Source organism: Odontesthes bonariensis, chromosome 22 (genome assembly GCF_027942865.1).
Source record: "Odontesthes bonariensis isolate fOdoBon6 chromosome 22, fOdoBon6.hap1, whole genome shotgun sequence".
NCBI lineage: Eukaryota > Metazoa > Chordata > Actinopteri > Atheriniformes > Atherinopsidae > Odontesthes > Odontesthes bonariensis.
In genome coordinates, this window is record NC_134527.1 from 29,096,499 (window position 1) to 29,115,365 (window position 18,867).

General features: G+C 40.1%; 2 protein-coding genes across 2 annotated transcripts in view; one reads left to right on the plus strand and one right to left on the minus strand.

Moving 5' to 3' along the window:
* oclna (occludin a) lies at window positions 1-9,167 on the plus strand. Its single transcript, XM_075456237.1, has 9 exons — window positions 1-49; window positions 507-599; window positions 1,242-1,908; window positions 2,002-2,172; window positions 5,408-5,538; window positions 6,663-6,845; window positions 6,952-7,123; window positions 8,289-8,330; window positions 8,602-9,167. The coding sequence occupies exons 2-9, from the start codon at window positions 547-549 to the stop codon at window positions 8,698-8,700; spliced, it is 1,518 nt and encodes a 505-aa protein (XP_075312352.1). The 5' UTR covers window positions 1-49; window positions 507-546; the 3' UTR covers window positions 8,701-9,167.
* The window catches only part of ankrd34ba (ankyrin repeat domain 34Ba), a 25,184-nt gene continuing 15,433 nt past the window's right edge, over window positions 9,117-18,867 (minus strand). Inside the window, exon 2 of the mRNA XM_075456236.1 lies at window positions 9,117-11,939. Coding sequence (XP_075312351.1) covers window positions 10,305-11,891 — 1,587 coding nt within the window. The 5' untranslated portion in view covers window positions 11,892-11,939 and the 3' untranslated portion in view covers window positions 9,117-10,304. The remainder of the gene's footprint in view (window positions 11,940-18,867) is intronic.

Here is an 18,867-nt window from a genome sequence, read left to right on the forward strand (position 1 = left end):
GCTGCAGTTTCAGTCGAGACGTTTCAGGTGAGGACTCTGACAGCGACAGGTGAGTGACTGTCTCCTTTCGGAGGATTAGCAAAAGTGATCACATTCAGTTCATTCTTTTAAATCTTTAAAAACCACAACAGAGTCAGATTTTTTTTTTTTTTTTACAGCTTTAAATCAATTAAATCAAGCGTGTTTGCTGAGGTAAACCCTTTAAAATCTTTCTAAATGAAACGGTAGCCACTAGTTTTTGCATTTTTCTTTATTTGTATTTGTTTAATATTTAAATATGAGTTTATAATTCCAGCCTGACTCTGAAAATGCCTGTTTAAAACCACTTCTATTTTAAACAGAGCTGAACAAAATGCATTCAGTAACTGATAGAAAATCATCCTCCAGTTTCTGTCCTTTGGAATACTTGAAACTTCTTTTTGTTGACAAACTTGTTTTCACGCTTCAGGAAGTTACGACAGTGTTTAAACGTCTGATCTGATCTGATGGTAGACATTTTTGTGCAGATTGTTCTTTGCAGGTCAGCACCCATTAGGTCCAACAGGGATGTCTTCCAGACCCACACAGAGTCCACCTCCCTATGAGGCAGATAATGGAATGTAAGTGTCAAAATTCAATAAATCAAATGTACATTAACTCCATTTGTACGAAAGAGCCAAGATCCTTGAACTGAGGTTAAATAAGTCACATTGCAGTGTCTTAAATTACAGCAATCAAATATTTTACTGGAAAAAAAAAAAGGGTGGTGAGAAATCTTTTCTGTTTAGTTTATGTCCGTTGTTGCCTTTTTCTCAGAGGAAGGAGGTCTGACAGTTAACAGTCAAACTCAGTTCATTATCCCCGGTGGCCTCATGTTCAGGTCTTTTCTTTGTTCTCTAAACTCAAACAGCTTGTCAGTGCTGTACATTTTAGAGCGTTGACTTCTATATCAGGGACCTCGACTTTCATGGTTCTGTCCAGATATTTTTTGCATAACACATCAGCTTTAGTCCTCTACAGTTCCTGTCTGTATGTCAGGACCAAAACAATCAAAACCTAGTGGCCCTTTTTTGCTCCCGTACTTGTTACTTAAAACGTCTCAAAACTAAAATTTTGAGCTGTTATGTTTGTTTGTTTGTTTGTTTGTGTACAACTTTTTAAAATGTGCTGCTAAAGGAGATTTTTTTTTTTTAAACCTTTTACTGATTGAATAATGGAAAGAAGTCCAGGATATTACAGTAAGTTTTTCTTCTCCTTTACAGCAACGTTGCTCCACAGCCGGCCTATTCTTACTATCCAGATGACGAATTCCAGCATTTCTACCGCTGGGCGTCCCCACCGGGCATCCTCAAAATCATGTCCGTCATCGTCATCGTGTTGTGCGTGGCCATATTTGCCTGTGTTGCCTCCACACTGGCGTGGGACAGTCAGGGAGTCATGTCTGGATTCGGGGGCTATGGAGGAGGAGGGTATCAAGGGGGCTATGGAGGAGGAGGGTATCAAGGGGGCTATGGAGGCTCATACAACAGCTTTGGGGGTGGAGGATATGGTGCTGGAAACAATTATGGCTATGGCAACCTCGGAGGTAACTACAATGATCCACGCTCAGGCAAAGGGTTTATGATTGCCATGGCTGCCATCGTCTTCATCTTCTCCCTGGCTGTCTTCATCATCGTCGTGTCACACCAGAGTCTGTCGCAGAGCAGGAAGTTCTACCTGGCTGTGTTGATCATCTGCGCCATCCTAGCGGTGCTGATGCTTATTGCCTCCATGGTGTACCTGATGGCGGTGAACCCAACAGCGCAGTCCTATGGGTCAGTTTACGGCAATCAGATTGCTGGTCTGTGTGCCCAGTACCAACAACCGCAGATTTCAGAAGTGTTCGTCAATCAGTACCTTTACCACTACTGTGTCGTGGAGCCACAAGAGGTGAACGCTCAACTACGCCTGGATCTCCTTCCACCTCAATGTACACCTGGAGGTTTGTTGTGTTTGTAACTCCGCTTTATCTCCCACTTTCAGGCCATCGCGGTGGTGTTCGGCTTCCTGGTGACCGCTGCGCTGATAATCATGCTCGTCTTCGCTCTGAAGACTCGTCAGAAAATCAGAAACTACGGCAAGAGCAACATTTTGTGGAAGAAAGTGAAGGTGATCGAGGATGACATGGCGCCACCTCAAGATGTGGAGGCATGGGTGAGTGACACGGATCATACAGATCACGAAAATTAACACGTAACCCTGAAAGTCACTGAGGAAAAAAAAAAATCCAGACAAAAGGAACATGACAGGCAGTCTGTAGAGAATGGGGAAACATGCTCCAACAGATCAAATTAGAATTTCCACGGTGTTATTTCTTTTGGTAAAGATGCTCCAATCAACCATGGAACATCTGGAATGTAAACAGCTGCCACTCACTCTGCAAGTCTCTGATAACAATAATATAGCTGACTTTCTAATGTTAAAGAATTTGACATCTGGCAAACGCCGTTCATTTACCTGGACTGTATTTGAGGGCACAAACAGTGTATTATGTCCTGTTCTTGCCCCCTGATTGCCCTCCCTTCTCCGACTCCTGAACATCTGACGGGAGTAATCCGGATGAGGAATGGACTTAGGTCTTCCTAGACTTGGTGACTCTCATTTCCCAGCTTCTCTCTTCTCTTGCTCTACTTTTGATGTTGTTGGCCTTATTTTGGAAGAATGAAGGTGAACATTGTCTGATAGTAAATTCGCTCCCTTTGTTTTCTTTTCCGGTGCGGATTAGTCCATCTTTGTGTAATGCACCATTCATTTAAAAATAGAAGCCATTTAAAACAAAAAGGCAGCCCAAAATTATGACTGCAGGGTCGAACCTGGTGATAAGAATGAAAAGATACTTTGTTTTAAACAAAAATACTCAAAAATGCTAAACAGTATCTGGATTCAGCCTTTTTACTATGAGAATTTTCAGCTTTTCTATGTTTTAAGGTCTTCCCCTCACGTCTGTGCACGATGACGTGTCCTTGAGCAAAATTCTCAAACCTCACCTCCCCCTGTGGGTTCCTCACTTGTAGCCTGCTTTGAATAAGGGCTTTTACTTTACGTTGCACTTTTTTGCACTCTAGTTCCGATAAATCAACATTTGAGACGTTTCTTTTCTGCTGTTTTATAGAGTAAACAACCATATTCAAAGCGTGATCGTTTAGATTTAACAACCCCAGAAGCTCAAAAACACTTGGTTAAAGCAATTTAAAAAAAAAAATGGAAAACCTTGATGGTTCATTTAAGTTCTAAGGGTTGAAGGTAAAATGATTTTGCTACAGATTGTAGCTCATATGAAACCTTTGGAAGCTGTCTGCAGAGAACAGTGAGCATATTTGCATCGCTTGAACAGTGACTTGTTTCAGTTTCTTTTACACTAATCACCAAAGTTCAAGTGAAAAAATGACTTCTTTTACAACAAAAATATCAACACTTTGTTTGGCTCGACTGTTCATCAGCCCTGTTTTGGGAAGCCAACTCTGATCCAGGAACATTTAGGTGGATTTCTGATGAACCAGATCTTATTACTGTTGGTTGTATCATTTTCTGAACTCTCTTATTTTTGCTATTTTTTTTTTTTTATGCTTATCATTTGATGATCTTTTGTATGATCTGAGACATGATTTTAGAGGTAAGTCCCAGGGTGTGCTCATATAAAACACAATCCTTAGGCTGCTTCAGTTAAAGTGGGATTCTTATGGGAAGGCTGGTCACCTAAACAATAACCTCCAGTTATCCAAAATGAAAAACTGTATGACATCAGCTTCATGTTGTTTAGAATGGCTCATAAAGGGTGGCAATAATCTGAAACTTATTTCCTGTTGCTTTATTAACTGATTCATCAACAAAACCTCGGAACGGAACCTGAACATTTCTAAAAACTGCTTTAGAATAATCTACCAGCCAGTCCTAAAAGCTTGCCTCAGTCAGTCGCTCAGCAGTGAAGGGAGAGCGACGAGGAAGTGGTGAAACCAGTTTGGTGGCAGAGTCGTGTGTTTATGAGGGGGAGGGAGGTGTAGAGCAGTCTTCTATCCACAGTTTGTTTCAAGGTGCGGCCGCTCACAGACGAGTTTCAGTCACTCGCTGACATCGTCCAAAAGCACAAAGCCGGACGTATAACTGTCAGTGCGTTCGAGCATTTTAGTGTCACTATTTACACATTTGTAATGAATCCTGCTTTCTGATGCTGTTCTCAGAGGTGTTTTGCAACACAAAAGCACGAGTAGGTGAGTCATTTCGTTCAGAGTCACGATGACATTCAGCACACGTCTCTGCAGCTCACTTCAGAGCAACAGGAAGAACAGGCTGGACTGGTGCTCCGATCCATGAAACCCTCCAGTTAGGACGCACATGACACCACAACAGCAACGTGATACTGGGAACCAGAGAGATTTAATTTACTGGAGCCTGTGGGAACCTGCCTGAAAGTGCTGAGGCCGGGAGACTGCAGACACCTGCTGCTTGTGGGCTGATGTTTTGCTGCGAGCAGCAGGGTGTCGCTCAGTCGTAGCGCACAGAAGGCAAGTTCACGCAGGTGTGTCATACCAGAAATATCTGAGATTCTGCATGTGTTTGTTCAAGGAAGCCGTCGCTTCTGCACCTCAAAAGTGCACGAAAGGATCGACTCACTTAATCCAAAATGAGACATTATTCAATAAAAGTTTAATTGTCGGTTCACAGCTACTGTTGGGAATCAAAACGCACCCTGTGCTTTGGTCCCCGTTTGATCCCTCTTATCCGTTCCCATAGGCAGGTCCTGGATACGAGCTAAGCCCCCAGAGATTAGGCTGCCATTTCGCAAACTAAAGAACTCTCTGTCTGGATTCTAGTGAGTCTGCCTGTCGTGCATGAATGTAAATCTCCAAATAAATCCTTCATGATTTAAATGAGGAGGTTTTTCTATTGATCAAAAAACTAACATTTTAATTTAAAAGGAACAAAGATGTTTTTGTTTTTTAAACCTTTAACTTTTTTGGAATGGATGAGATCAGGAATATTTCCACCAGAGCAAACGCACACTTCTTCAGCACCAGTTTGAAGGTACAAGTAGGAGGATTTTAACCGCCAGTTTGTTTCTGAAGTGCTGTTTTAAATCCATCAGTTCGGCTGTTTTTTGTCCCCATATTTGTCTTGTTTGGGAGCAGGAAGTGTAGAATGTAGGGTGGTGTTACACTTAAAGGCATCTGTGTGTCTGTCTGTCAGATTTATTCAACATGGATCCACACACTGAACTGAACTTTTAGTGTAAGAAAAAAAAAGTATTTGATTTCATAGATATTAGAAATAAATTTGTGAACAAACTGTATTAGTTGTGTTTCAGAACTTAGCTTAAACTGCTCAATGTGCCCCTGAAACAATGATTATTGTGAATAAACTGAATTTACGTTTGTTTGAATTTTTTCTGAAGGTGAACAATGTGTCTGGGCCACCTGAAGAGGTTCCAATTTCAGACTACCCCGACAAGCTGCGAGGCTCCAGGAGCTACCTGGATGACGAAAGCACAAACTATGACAAACCGCCCATGAGCTACACCCCCCAGTGAGTATACTGACGGAGAAAGACACCTCATTTGTTCCCATTTCTTTAGCTGCATCTGTGAAAAACAGCAAAGATAACACAGTTTGACAGACAGAAAACAGGATTTCTGCAGCAACAAGGTGATTCCCAAAGAGCTGTTAGCTGAAAACTTGGCATATCTCAGCATGGTGTGCAGTGTGTCCTTAAAACATTTGAGGAAACTGGACAAGTGGAGGACAGAAGAAGAAGTGTCAGGCCTAAAGAACTATCTACAGCAGATGAGCAGGATCTGAAAGTGATGTCCTTAAGAAAGAGGAAAAAATCCAGCAAAGACCTGACACAGGAGCTGAGAGATGCATCTGGACCTTCAGCTGATCCATCTGCTGTTGGCCCAAGCCTCATCAGAAATGGGCTCCATGGAAGGGTGGCTGTCAAGAAGCCGTTCTTAAGGAAGGGAAACAGGGAGAAAAGGCTGAGCTGTGCCAAAGGACACAAGAAGTGGACTGAAAATCAGTGGCAGCAGGTCTGATGGAGGGATGAATCCTCCCCAGAGCCCGGAGTTCAACATTACTGAAGCAGTGTGGGATCATGTTGGCAGAGAACGGAACAAAAGGCAGCCAACCTTTAAGAAGCCTGGAAAACTATTCCTGAAGACTCCCTAAAGAAAGGACAGAAAGTCTAAGAGGGTTCAGGTTGTGTTGGAGAATAAAGGAGCTCAGAGCAAATATTCACTTTAGAGCTCATTAGAACTGAACAAACTCTGTTTTTACCTCATATTCTGTATTTACATTTATGTTTGCACCTATTTCCTGTTTTCTGTATCACATATAGAAGACAAATATTCTTGAATTACATGTGAAAAGGAAGTAATAAAACTTCCTCAATAAAAAAAACTAACCGGGGACTGATGAGTCACATTTTCTTTCAACACTGAAACTGTATGAAATACTTTTGTGTGATGAGGAAACATGATAAAGAGCACTCAGCGTGTGGGGAAAAGGAGGGAATTGTTTGGCTTTCTCTTACATCACTGGATTAAAGACTTAAAAACTTTAAACCTGCCAAATATAATTTGTAGTGTTTGCTGTGTTGAAATTTGATGGAAATATTAAAATAACTGGTTTTAATTTGTCTTCATCACACAGACCTGTTGTTGAAGATCTCCCCTTGCGTAACGGGGCTCCCTACAGCAGTTCCTCAGAGGTCGCAAGTTCGGCAGGACGACCCAAAAAGAGGCGCGCAGGTCGGCCTCGTCGCACCGATGGACAGGACTACGACACTGACTACAACTCCTCAGGCGATGAGCTGGAAGACGACGACTTTGACGGGTACAGAAGAAATCAAACGCATCCACACGATGCCGGAACTGCAGAGCTACTCCATGAAGGAATTAATCCTGATCACTGTGTGTCCATTTCCACTTCTCTTCTTTAGGGAATTTCCCCCAATAGCAAATGAGGCGCAGCGCAACGACTATAAGCGTGAATTTGACCGCGACCATCAGGAGTACAAAGACCTGCAGGCGGAGCTGGATGCCATCAATAAGAACCTGTCCGATCTGGACCGAGAGCTGGATCAGCTGCCGGAGGGAAGCCCACAGTACCTGGTGAGACCTCCTTCCTCTTTATGTTCAGTCTGAAACATGTTGACATGTAGAGTAACATCTGTGGGTGTGGGGAGGAGACGAAACTGGCAGCAAGATCCCAGGAGGTCGATATCCAAATACTAATAAACCAAATGCTTTGAAATGGACCTCCAGTGTACTTTAGGATCTTTTTACTCACTGATTTGAGTCACTCTCAGGGCTTTTATCTGTGTTTGTGCTTACGTGTTGAGAAGCAAAACACAGGCTCAAACTGGCAATTTGTACATGTGCAACAATATTCAGACGGTTGATTTTATTCTAAATGAGACCGTGTTCAGATTATGTTTACGGGTTTCAGATGTAAGATATTCTGCTCATATTCCTGTTTACTTGTTATTGAGGGTGTTCCACCACTGAAGACTGTGTTGCCAGATCTTATAGCACAAACAAGCAAAATGATCTATGGGAACAAACCTAAAACAAGCAATGGTTTTATTCCTCCATCTCTCCATCGCATGCATCCCTTTTCTGACCCTCCATACATTTTAGGATTGATTTTAAGCATATATAGCACATTAATAGCTACTTCTTTGTATCGTTCCTTCTTCTTACAAGCATACCGGCCTTTTAGATGATCCCTCTGATCTAATAACTATTAAGAGGAGACCAGAGATCTGCTGTCGTAGCCGCAAAATGATGTTAGACTTCAACACTGCCTGTTTTCAAGTCACATTTTTATTCCTTGGCTTTTAATTCAAAATGAGAAATATTCTATTTTTGATTATTTTTACTTGGCCACTTTGGTCAACAGCAGATGTTTTAAATGTGCCTTTTAAGAGTAAACTTGACCTGATTAAAGAAAGTTGCTCTTAATGAGCATACATGGTAACTCTGGAGCGTTGAAAATCAGCTGGTGAACATAGTTGAGCATTAAGCAACTGAGGAGTCGGATAATCTGATGGAGACCAAAACAAAGCCTTTGGACACAAATACGACTCAAAATGACTCATAATACCTTCACATTAACTCCTGGATCTGTTAAACACAAAAGATTTGTGTTAAATGTTGTTTTTATAGCTTGTTTTGTTGCCTCCAAGTGAGCAGAAAATCAGTTCATGTAACAAATGCATTTCTTTTCGGAAATGTGAGATTTCATGTTAAAACGTGCGTCTTTGCTTCTCGTCAGGACGCCCTGGATGAGTACAACAGGATAAAGGGCGTTAAGAAGGTAAGTGTCATTATTTAAGTTATTTTGAAAGCTTTAACATCCAGACTCAACATGGAAGGGCCAACCTCAAGACGGTCCGCAGCCATGGTGCATGGTATGCTGGACATTTTACCGTTATGCTGGCGTTTGTTCCGTTTTTCCACTGTAGACAAAAATATCACAAACAACACAAGACCTGATAAGATCACCTGCTTATGAGGTTTAAATGGCCTTCCTACAGACTCCTAATAGAACAAGTTTGTCAGACTCCTTATTTTCTGTGTCCCCACAGTCTGCTGACTATCAGGTGAAGAAGCGCAGGTGTAAATATCTGAAGTCCAAACTGAACCATATCAAGACGATGGTGAGTGACTACGACCGCAGGGCCTGAACGAGTCCGTGAGGAATCAAACGTCTTTGGCACTTCCTGGGAGAACAGCAGACTCTAGAGGACGAAGCTGTGATAATTTACCACAAACACCACAAAGCCTTTACAGGCTGGTTGTATTTTAGCAGCGCAGAATCAAATATTCTGTAACGTGTTCTGTTCTGATGCCTTGTACATATTTATTTTTCCTACTGTGGTCTTAATGCAGTTTAAAGGAATTTTTTTTTTTTTACTGTGTAGCGAATATAAATCCAAACATGATTCAAGTTTTACATAGTTTTTCCTGTAGTCACTCCATGTTTTATTCTCATTTTTAATCCAGTCAGTTTTTACTGTAATATATATGTGTAAATATGTGGGAGAAGCTGATGTGTTTTCCTTTGAAATGATTGTGGAAGCTTTGCAATGATCTTTGTCAATGATTTGCGATGCATTTCTATTCTAATAAAATCATTTATTGAACACTTAAAGCTTGGCAACAGATGCTTTTGTAAGAGTTTCAGCTGAAAGCAGCTTTTTACAGACACATTTGTATTTTTTTTTTATGAAGTCACCAAAGTGAACACAGCAGCTTTCAAACCAATCTTATGGCGTATTGATTAAGATGTGGTCAGTACACTGCTGCCTTGCACTGCCTATTTTTAAGATATTACCACTAGAGGGCGCAACTATCAGGCATTTTGTTTTATTACATAATCAAATCACCGTGGATAATCTGAAACATGAGACTCCTAATGAGAAATCCACAGAAATCTACACATCTGCTGAGCATCTTTAAACTCTTTTATTTGTTTATTTATTTATTTATTTTTTTTAAGATTTTGATCCTGTAATATTCTCTTTAATCAGCACAGGAAAGAAGTTGTGATTAAAAACCACTTTACACAAAAGCATGTAACAATATTAAACAAGTTATCGATTAGCTGGTGACGATGGTAGAACAACTAGCAGCTAAAAGCCAGCTATTTTTTTTAGGTGTTGGTGGAGATCACAGTTTAGCTAAGCAAAGAGTGAATATGGATGTTACATTTGTGCTCACGAAATGTGACTAAATTAAAACCTGTGTTACGCCAAAGTCCTAATTGTCACCTTTGGTCTTGCCCCCTCAATGTTGAGGAGGTACCCCTTTTCTTTTAGGGATGAAGTAGTAGTTGGCTTAAAATTTGCATCCCAAAAAGAAAAAGGGGAAAGCTAAGCTACCCACAAACTTGAAAAACAGAAATCTAGGGCCACGGAGAGGAATTGAGATTGAGCCTAAATAGTCTGTATTTGGTTACAATTTCACCAGAAAAGTTTTATAAAGTTTAAATATGTAAGATGTAGTTTGATTTAATGCTTTCAAGTGCCCAAAAATAGCAGATTTAACAAAGGGACGATCTAAAAGTTTTACACTAAAGCTACGAGACAACACAGAAAGTCCTGAAGCAGAGGAAGGTCTTTAAAGTTTATATGGTGTTATTTGAAATAATTTCCTGGAATCCAGGGATTCCGTTTATCCTCTTTGGTGTTTACACAATTGGTTTCACTACACGGACACTAAATCACATGACAGCAGAAGTCAGATTTAACACACTGATGAGCGTTTCCTCTCCACCGGCTGATTTTTTTCAGGCTGTAGTTTTGAACTGTTCGGACTGTATCGAGTGTCTCCTTAACAGCATCCTTCTGGTCAGGTCTTTTGGGTGTCCAGGTGGAGCCGAGGGGAGGAAACTCTTTTGGCTAGGCTCTTTCTCAGATAAGCTACCTCCACTGCCAGAGCTATGATTAAAAACACTGAGGATCGGGGTGTTGGTTAAAGGTGGCAGAGATCTAGGCCTGGCCTGGAGGTTGCGGTCCAAAAAGAAGGTACCAGAGCCTCTGCGCTCGTATCCGGACAGGACTCTCTTGTTTTGGCCTGTCAGTGATTCCCTGGAGCCCAACATGCTGGAGCAGCGCAGTGGCACAAACTTCTTGCCATCTGCCGGGTCTCTGGCTCTCTGCTCTTCAGGGAGGTTTTGAATGTCTACAGCCAGCTGGGGGTCGGAGCTGTAGATGTCCTCACCCAGCTTGCGCCTCTGGATGACGCTATGAAGGCTTGACGAGGCCATGCTGTGAAGGGGTGTGGCAAGGTTTCTCCCACTAGAAAGGGTTGAGGAAGAGTTGAGTGAATCTGCACCAGTCATTTCAGAATGCAGATTGGGGTGGGAGGCAGAATGGGATGAAAAGAGACCCGGTATGGATGTCTTTTGCTCTTGAAGTTTGGCATAATTATCCTCTCTGTCTCTCTCTATGCCTTTATCCTTTGCCAACCTTCCTTCAAAATGCTTGAAGCTTTCAGAGTTTGTGCTGAGTTGAGGAACTCTGAAAGAGAGGTCCTCGGTCTGGTTTAGGGTTGCAGGAGGCTGCTGGCTGAGCAGAGAGGCTGGAATCTTAAGCCAAGGCTCAGAGTTCAGCCTCAGTAGAGGCTGCTGTAGTCCATTGGGTGCCGCTTGTGCGAGTCCTCGAAACCGTGATGGGGAACATGGATGGGAGCTTACACCACAGATCTGTCCTTCTTTAAAAGAAAAGACATGCTTGGGAGGGCACAAAGATGAGGTGGAAGTACACTGAGGGGAGGTGATGAGCTGAATTTCAGAGGGAGATGCAGGAGCTGCTTGTGTAACTTTGTCCGTCTGATCAATAGGATCAATGGGAGGGATGCTAAGGTACTGCTTGGCTTGTAGTTTTCCTCCAGGAAATTTGTCAGTGGTTATGATGATCACCTCCTTTCCCTTGGCCTTGCATGTATCAAGCAACAGCTTCAGCACCTTCCAGTCTCCAGCCATGACTGCATAGACCAAAGCTGACGTCCCGGATTGGTCCTCCAAGCTGATGTCCGCTGCACTGGTCAGGAGCAAAGATACCACCTCCAGGCCAGCCTGCTCCCGGCAGGCGTGCATCAATGCAGTGCAACCTTCCTTGTCCTGGATGTTGGGATCTGCTCCTTTCTCCAGAAGAAATTGGATTAGCTTGACCCTACTGGCACTCTGGGCATCGACATGTTTTGTCCTGCAGGCAACCATTAATGGTGTCTGGCCTTGGCTATCACTCTCATTGACGTATGCCCCTCCCTCCAAGAGCAGTCTTGTGAGCCTCAGTCGACGGAGGAAAACTGCTCTTAGCAATGGGTTGCCCGAATCTATAGCTACGCCAGGATTGCAGACTTCTCCCTCCATCCCTCTTGGCTTCAGGTGGTGATTTTACAGATGTTGTAGGACAAAGTTCTGTGAATAAGCACAAAACACTTTAAGCAGCTGTAACTACTTTCATAGGCAAAACAACCAAAAGTTATGCAACTGGCACGCAAGTATAATCAGGGCAAACTTGTTATACAACAGTTATCCTGCTTTTTTATTTACAGAAAATCAAGGGGAGGTAAAATAGTGCTTTAATCTCACTGATATAAATTAGAATGTATGTTTGTATGAAATGAGCAGTTATGCATTTTGAAAAACAATACCTAGGAAATTCTTGTCTTTCCATTCAGCGGGTCATTTTCTGCAGCAGCTGCAGTGGTAACCACTTTTTATCAGCCTTTGTGCTGTTTGTCCTTGCTTCTCTTTATTAGGCCTGATAAGGTGGCAGTTACCAATGTCTCAGACAGTAACGTAAGTATGAGTCACAGAAGCTGGATTGCAGCAAAATATTACATCTAGACAGAAAAAAAATGATTTTGTGTGTTGAATTATCTGAGGAAAAAGCCTCTTTTGGAAGTGGTTTTGTAACTGTTGGGCATATTCAGGGGAAATATGGCAGGTCATTAGAAAGACAGTCAGCTGTTTCAATATTTGGATAACAAATGTTTCTATGCATTATATGTGCATATATTATATGTCTATAATATTTGACAGTAAATATGTGGCCCTCAATGTGTTCTGTGTCAATTATGTAGGGCTACTGTCAGTGTCTTGGTTTTTATTGAGGTAATGCAGAAGTTCCTATGCTCTGTGTTTCGCTTTACATATCCTACTTTATGCTTTTAAGTAACTCACAAAGTTGAAAAGCTAGCGTCACAAAATATGCATAAATCCAGTGCATAAAAAATTAAAAAAAATTTAAAAGCAGCTTCTTAGCTATAGCTTATAAATGCATTAAATGTCATAGTTAGAGCTTTCAGAAGTGCTCGTTTTACCTCTTACTACACTTTTTTCACTGTTTGTATCATTAGTAAGTTTGATAACGGATTAATTACATTAGTGTAAGTAAATTAAATGCAGATTACTTACTTAAAATTGTATGAAAAATAGTAATCGGTGGCAACTCAAGCTAGGCTTGTAACCTTTTATGTTGTAACCTTAAAGAGGGAAAACTTTGCAAAGAATGATACATTTAAAGATATTTTTATCCTTTATTTCAGAGCTCTAACCAAGTTAAATAACTTAACAATGAATAAAAAAAATACACTGAAATATTTTATTTAAACACAGCTAAGTCGCATGTACAAAGTCAAGCTATGCTACTTAGCTTTTAGCTAGTAAACGTTTAGGAATGGATTTAACTTTCTCCTGTTTGGTTCTCTATTTTACACTACTTACACCAAAAAGCTAATAATAACAAAGAATTTACTTAATTGAAAATGGGATTTAAAGGTAGGGTAGGAGATCCTGGATTTTGAGTCCAGCGAAGCTGCATTTTTAAAATACACAGGTAAAAAGTCCCAACCCTTTTCTTCATATGAACGCGCACGAGCACGAAGGTGCACGAGCGCTGTTCTGACAGCAAGCATCGATCGTTGCCGTATTTAGTATTTAGTTTATGCTAACTATACGTTTAATAATGCAAGGTGCTAGCCAAGCTGGCTCTAGTTTAGCTTCCTGCCAAGCTTCTGGACGCGTAATTCGTTCACGGAGCAGGGTACGCGCACAGGGGGAAGGAGGAGCAGATTGCAGTTTGATAGACGGCATCCTAGATTGTACGTTCTAGAGGCCACTTAAACTTTTCATATTTGTGTCAAAACTTTTAATTAATTGGTTGCAATGGGGGTGTGAAGAGTATTTCAAGCAATATGTAAAAAAATGTTCTAGAAAAAGATCCCCTACCCTGCCTTTAAAGGTCGATAAACATCATAAAATTAAACTGAATCAATAATAGTTAAAACTTAACCTGCTAAGCTAGGTTAGCTAGCTAGTTTGATTACTCTTTTTCAGCTCGCCTAACTGTTTATACCAAAGTCCCAATTAATTTTTATAGTTAATTATGATATAAATACTTTAATTATGGTTTAAACTTAACTAAATTTCCAAAATTACAGGCTACACTGTAGCTAGTTAATAGGATATTTGGTCAATACAAGAACTGAATTTTTTTTGTGATATTCATATAAGATTTATACATTTCTCTCAATTGTGTGGTATTAATAAAGTTTGCAACAAAATACATTTTTTATATTCTTTCAATTTGAAAACAGCGTGCTGTGCAGACCGTGCAGTCCCCTGCTTCCGAGCAGTAAACACCGTAAGAGGTGCGGCTATCGTCAGGTAGCTGCACGCATTGACATGAAGGTAAAGAGAAAATAGCGCCAAGCGATTGTGAGGTCTGACTTTTTCGTGATGAACAATTTTGTGATGCAAATGTATTACTATTTTGAACTCATATTATTTTGAGAAGCTAAACGCTTTATTTTTGTAGCCCCAGCCAACTACCTTGTCAATGCCAAAACGTAAATTTGATTTCTCACGTGAAGAGCAATGCATTGCCAGGCAATATATTTCCTTAAAGATAAGATTGTATGATTTGTAAAGCCTGAGTTATTTCTCAAACTCAACAATTAATCCCTCCTCATCATTTTACAAATACATTTTAATACAGGACTTCTGAAAGCAGGGAAAAGCTGCGGTAGTCAGGATGCACTTAAATGGAGTAGGTATAAATACAAATTGAGTTTTTTCTTTTCTCTCCAGGAGCTTGAAATTAGGGCACAGTCATGCAGCAAGTTGTGACTTGCCCTTGAGGTTGTAATTGTATTTAATAAGGGTAGCTGTTTTGATGCATTTGTTCAGAGCTGGTGGTTTCTGGTCTTTATACGCCTCCTCTTTCTGAGGAGATTTCGGACATTTGTTCATCAAAAATGCCCGCTAATTAAATCTAACTCATTTACTTACTTGCTCTTACTAAAGCAATCCAAGAGGTTGTTTCCCTACTGACCCATTATTTTCAGCACTTATCGGAAGATGGGTACACTTTGGTCATAAAGGGATGGATATATATATATATATATATATATATATATATATATATAGTTATATGTATATACAAGGGCTGTCAAAATTAATTAATTTTAAATATATACGTATACACACATATATATATATATTATATATATATATTAGATATTATATATGATTATATTATGGGTAATGCTATTTGTACCCCGTTGCAATTAGAAGTGTATGCACCGGGGTAACTTCAAATAGTTTAGCCTCTCCAAAACCGGCGCCAAAATGCCCAGGGGCCAGGGCTCTACGCTTACTTTTTTTCCAGGAGCACTCGTGCACCTAAATTTAAAAAAAAATGCCTCTCTTCCTCTACACATATTTGATCCTGATCGCCAAAATGGAAACATTTCTCAAAACATGGACTTTCTATCCAAACGTGAGGTGATCAATAAAGGGATACCAATGCCGGAGGTCAAAGGTATATGTTTCAAGCAACAGGGCATAAGATATCTCGATCTACTACTCGCATTCAAATTGAACCCAAGGATGATTATGAAAAAATAAACTGAAATGGCAGCTAAAGTTTTGTTTCATGGTTGCTTTGGTTATATTGCTAATAATCATAACGAAAAATGGGAGAGGTAATTTAGCATAAAATGATAGCTAGTTGAACCACTGTCTCCCGTAAGGAGGATTACGTCGCTATCCATTAGGCCAGAGATGTCCTCAGCTAAGAGTTAAGAAAGACATCTATATTTCAATTAAAAAATATATTAGTGCCATCAGAATTCTTCGCTTTCTGATGAAGAAAAAATGAATGTCCGCAATGGCCTTTGTGCTCACGGGCAAGGTGTTTTTGGTGGTAATTCATGGGGTGTGAAGAATCACAGATCTATAAAGAACCTTTATAGATCAGTGGTGTGAATAGTGTAAGGCAATTGTACCAGGGGTGCTAATAGACATTCAGAATAATGTATGCTATTTATAGCAAAGTGTGCTATGTACACCCTGGTGCACTAGCTAATTGTTGCAATCAAAACTTCCGTTTGAGAACTGAATTGTTTTTCAAATTGCGCGCCTTCTCTGCAGAGACGTTGGTATGCGCACTATCACTTCCAAAATGCATCGGGCAAGAATCGAACGCGGGACTCCTGCATCTTTACCCAAATCACTTACCACTACGCTAGTTGATCCTATAACATGTCTATGGTGTGCAGGTACCTTTATAGTTAATATGGCTGAACGTCATGATCGCGAAATTTCTAAAAACTAACAAACTGACGGTTGTAATGTGTTCACTGAACATCGATTATGAAAATAAAACACAATGTTTCCATCTAGTTTTTAATTGGAACGGATATTAGTGCCGAAACCTAGCAGTATTCTTCACTTTCTGATGATGAAAAAACGGATGTCCGCCATGTTTTTTTGTGCAAGCCAGCAGCTTTTATTTTGGTGTTACGCCATGGGGTGTGAATAGCTCAGCTGTGTGGCCAAGGCTATTTGTACCAGGGGTGCAAATAGACACTCCGTTATATTATATATACCTCCTCTTATATATATATATATATATATATATATATATATATCGTTAACGCATTAGAACGTGCGCCTAGAATCTTGCCTAAAAAGTTCATTTTGCATTAAAAGGTTAAATTTCAGGTCACATATTAACCCGGTACCCAGAACTAGCGGAAATTTAATTTCCGGTCCATTTACGCATCAGCGGAAATTTTACTTTTTCCGTTCCACCACTAATTCGACTGAAATCGAGACTCGTCAGACCAGGCAACTTTTTTTTTCCAGTCTTCTATTGTCCAGTTTTGGTGAGCTTGTGCGAATTGTAGTCTCAGTTTCCTGTTGTTAGCTGACAGGAGTGGCACCCGGTGTGGTCTTCAGCCAGGGCCGGAGTGGGACTCATTTTCAGCCCTGGAGTTTCATGCCTCAGACTGGCCCGCTTTAGATCAGACCTATTATTAAAATCATGTAATTATAACCTTACATTTGATATGGAAAACACATTTGGACTTAACCAATTAAGATATTTTCAATGGCAAAATATGCAGGTTTATTTCATATTACTTTTATCCTATTCTCTTTCAGTTGTGGGCTTTGTGTATTTACTATCTTACTTTAATCATAAAAAATATAACGGGTCACTACTATTGTTTGGGCATAGAAAGTGGTTATATTGGAACTAATGCTTGCTTGTTCACACACGCATTTCCCTCATCACTACTGGCTCCTCTGCTTCTGACACTAAATCACATTTTAAAAATGACCGGCCCACCGGGAATTGTCCTGGTCCTCCTGATTAGCCACTGTAGCCCATCTTCTTCAAGGTTTGACGTGTTGTGCGTTCAGAGGTGGTATTCTGCATTTCTTAGTCAATCAACATTTTCTCCAGGGTGTAAAATGGGGGCAACCGTCAAACCTGGCAACGCAGCAGGCTTTAGGCATTGTTTACAAATGGACCACAGTGGACGCAGGTGCCTGCAGGTTACTAGAGTGAAATGCACAGGGCACAAAGCTAACATTTAGGATTACATATAAACTAACATTCACATGATGATATTTTACATTTAGATTACGGATAAGAAAGATCAATCTTTCACCCCCCCTCAAATCTGTTATTTTTTACCTCTTTTAGGGGGGATGAAGTCATAATCTGGGGGGTTTAAACCCCCCCGTAATTCGCTGGTTTAGCAGTAATGCAAAAACACAACATCATAAACACATTTTACGGAGGATCACTGTAATTTGTTCAAAAAAAATATTAGAAGAAAATGTGGGAGAAGCTTGATGTAGGACTCAACTAAAATTCTTATTAACAGAACAAATCGTTTAACCATGCTGTGCTGTGATAAGGTGCTCAGTATTAAAAAGAAACTGCTACCGAATAACTAGCCAGGTGGGATAGCTTTTAGCTAGCTAAGTTGTAGCTTTGTGTTTTTATTTCACTTGGCCATTTTTCCCAAGTTTTACAGATTAACAATTGATTAAACACATTGGAATGTGCGATAAAAACTAATCACAGTCACTGTACAGATTTTTTTAAATGATCTTATAAAATGAATTCCGAAAATGTGAAAAAACAGACCACTATATATTTGTTGGACTTCATGAACTGTTTGACTGTTAAACGGTTTGTCATCACTTATAAGTTCAAGATGTTTTTTTTAAGCGTGTAAGAAATTCTAGCTCAGTTGCGTGGGAGAAGCCATGTTTTTCTGGAGAAACTGCTGATAATTTGTTCACTTTGAACTTATGAACATAGGAACTGGAAAATATTGACGTGATGCTGTATCTCATAGCTCTAAAATGTAAACGAGCGGTGCTGGAGTATGAAAAAAAAGTTTACTATGTCTGAAAAAGCAGTCCATGTAGAAAACTGATTAGACATTGAATTCAACACAGCCCCAGTCTGACTATTTCAAATAATAGGCATTAGCTTAGCCGGCTAACTGCATCTAGCAACTATGCTAACTATATTTGTCTTTAACTTGCCTAAGAGGATGAAGAGGAACTGGATTCTATCTGTGATAAGCAACACCACAGACAATAGAGGGTTGCACTCAGGTTGAAGGATATATTCTGGATATCAGGCACCACTGAGGTGCTTGAAGCTGCTGTTCCGATATTTTAAATAGCCAGAGCACCTTGTTGGCACTCCCAACAAATTTCTGTAGTTCAATTTTATTTTTTATAGCTATTTTTTCTAATTTTATTTTTACTTTAATTTGTGAATATTATAATGTCTAATTTTAAAATGATTGCATTAGTAAAGCAAAACTAAGATTTTATCACAAAGAAAATTAATTACTTCCACTTCTTGCTAGTCAAATCTTTTAAAAAGTCATCAAATCGTCATTGAAATAGATCACTTTTTACTCCATAAACATCCAAGCATGGAAACTCGAGAGTAATATGAACATAAAAAGGCCTCAGCGTTTCTAGAATTTCAATATAAACACAAGAAACTTGTGCTAAAGAAAAT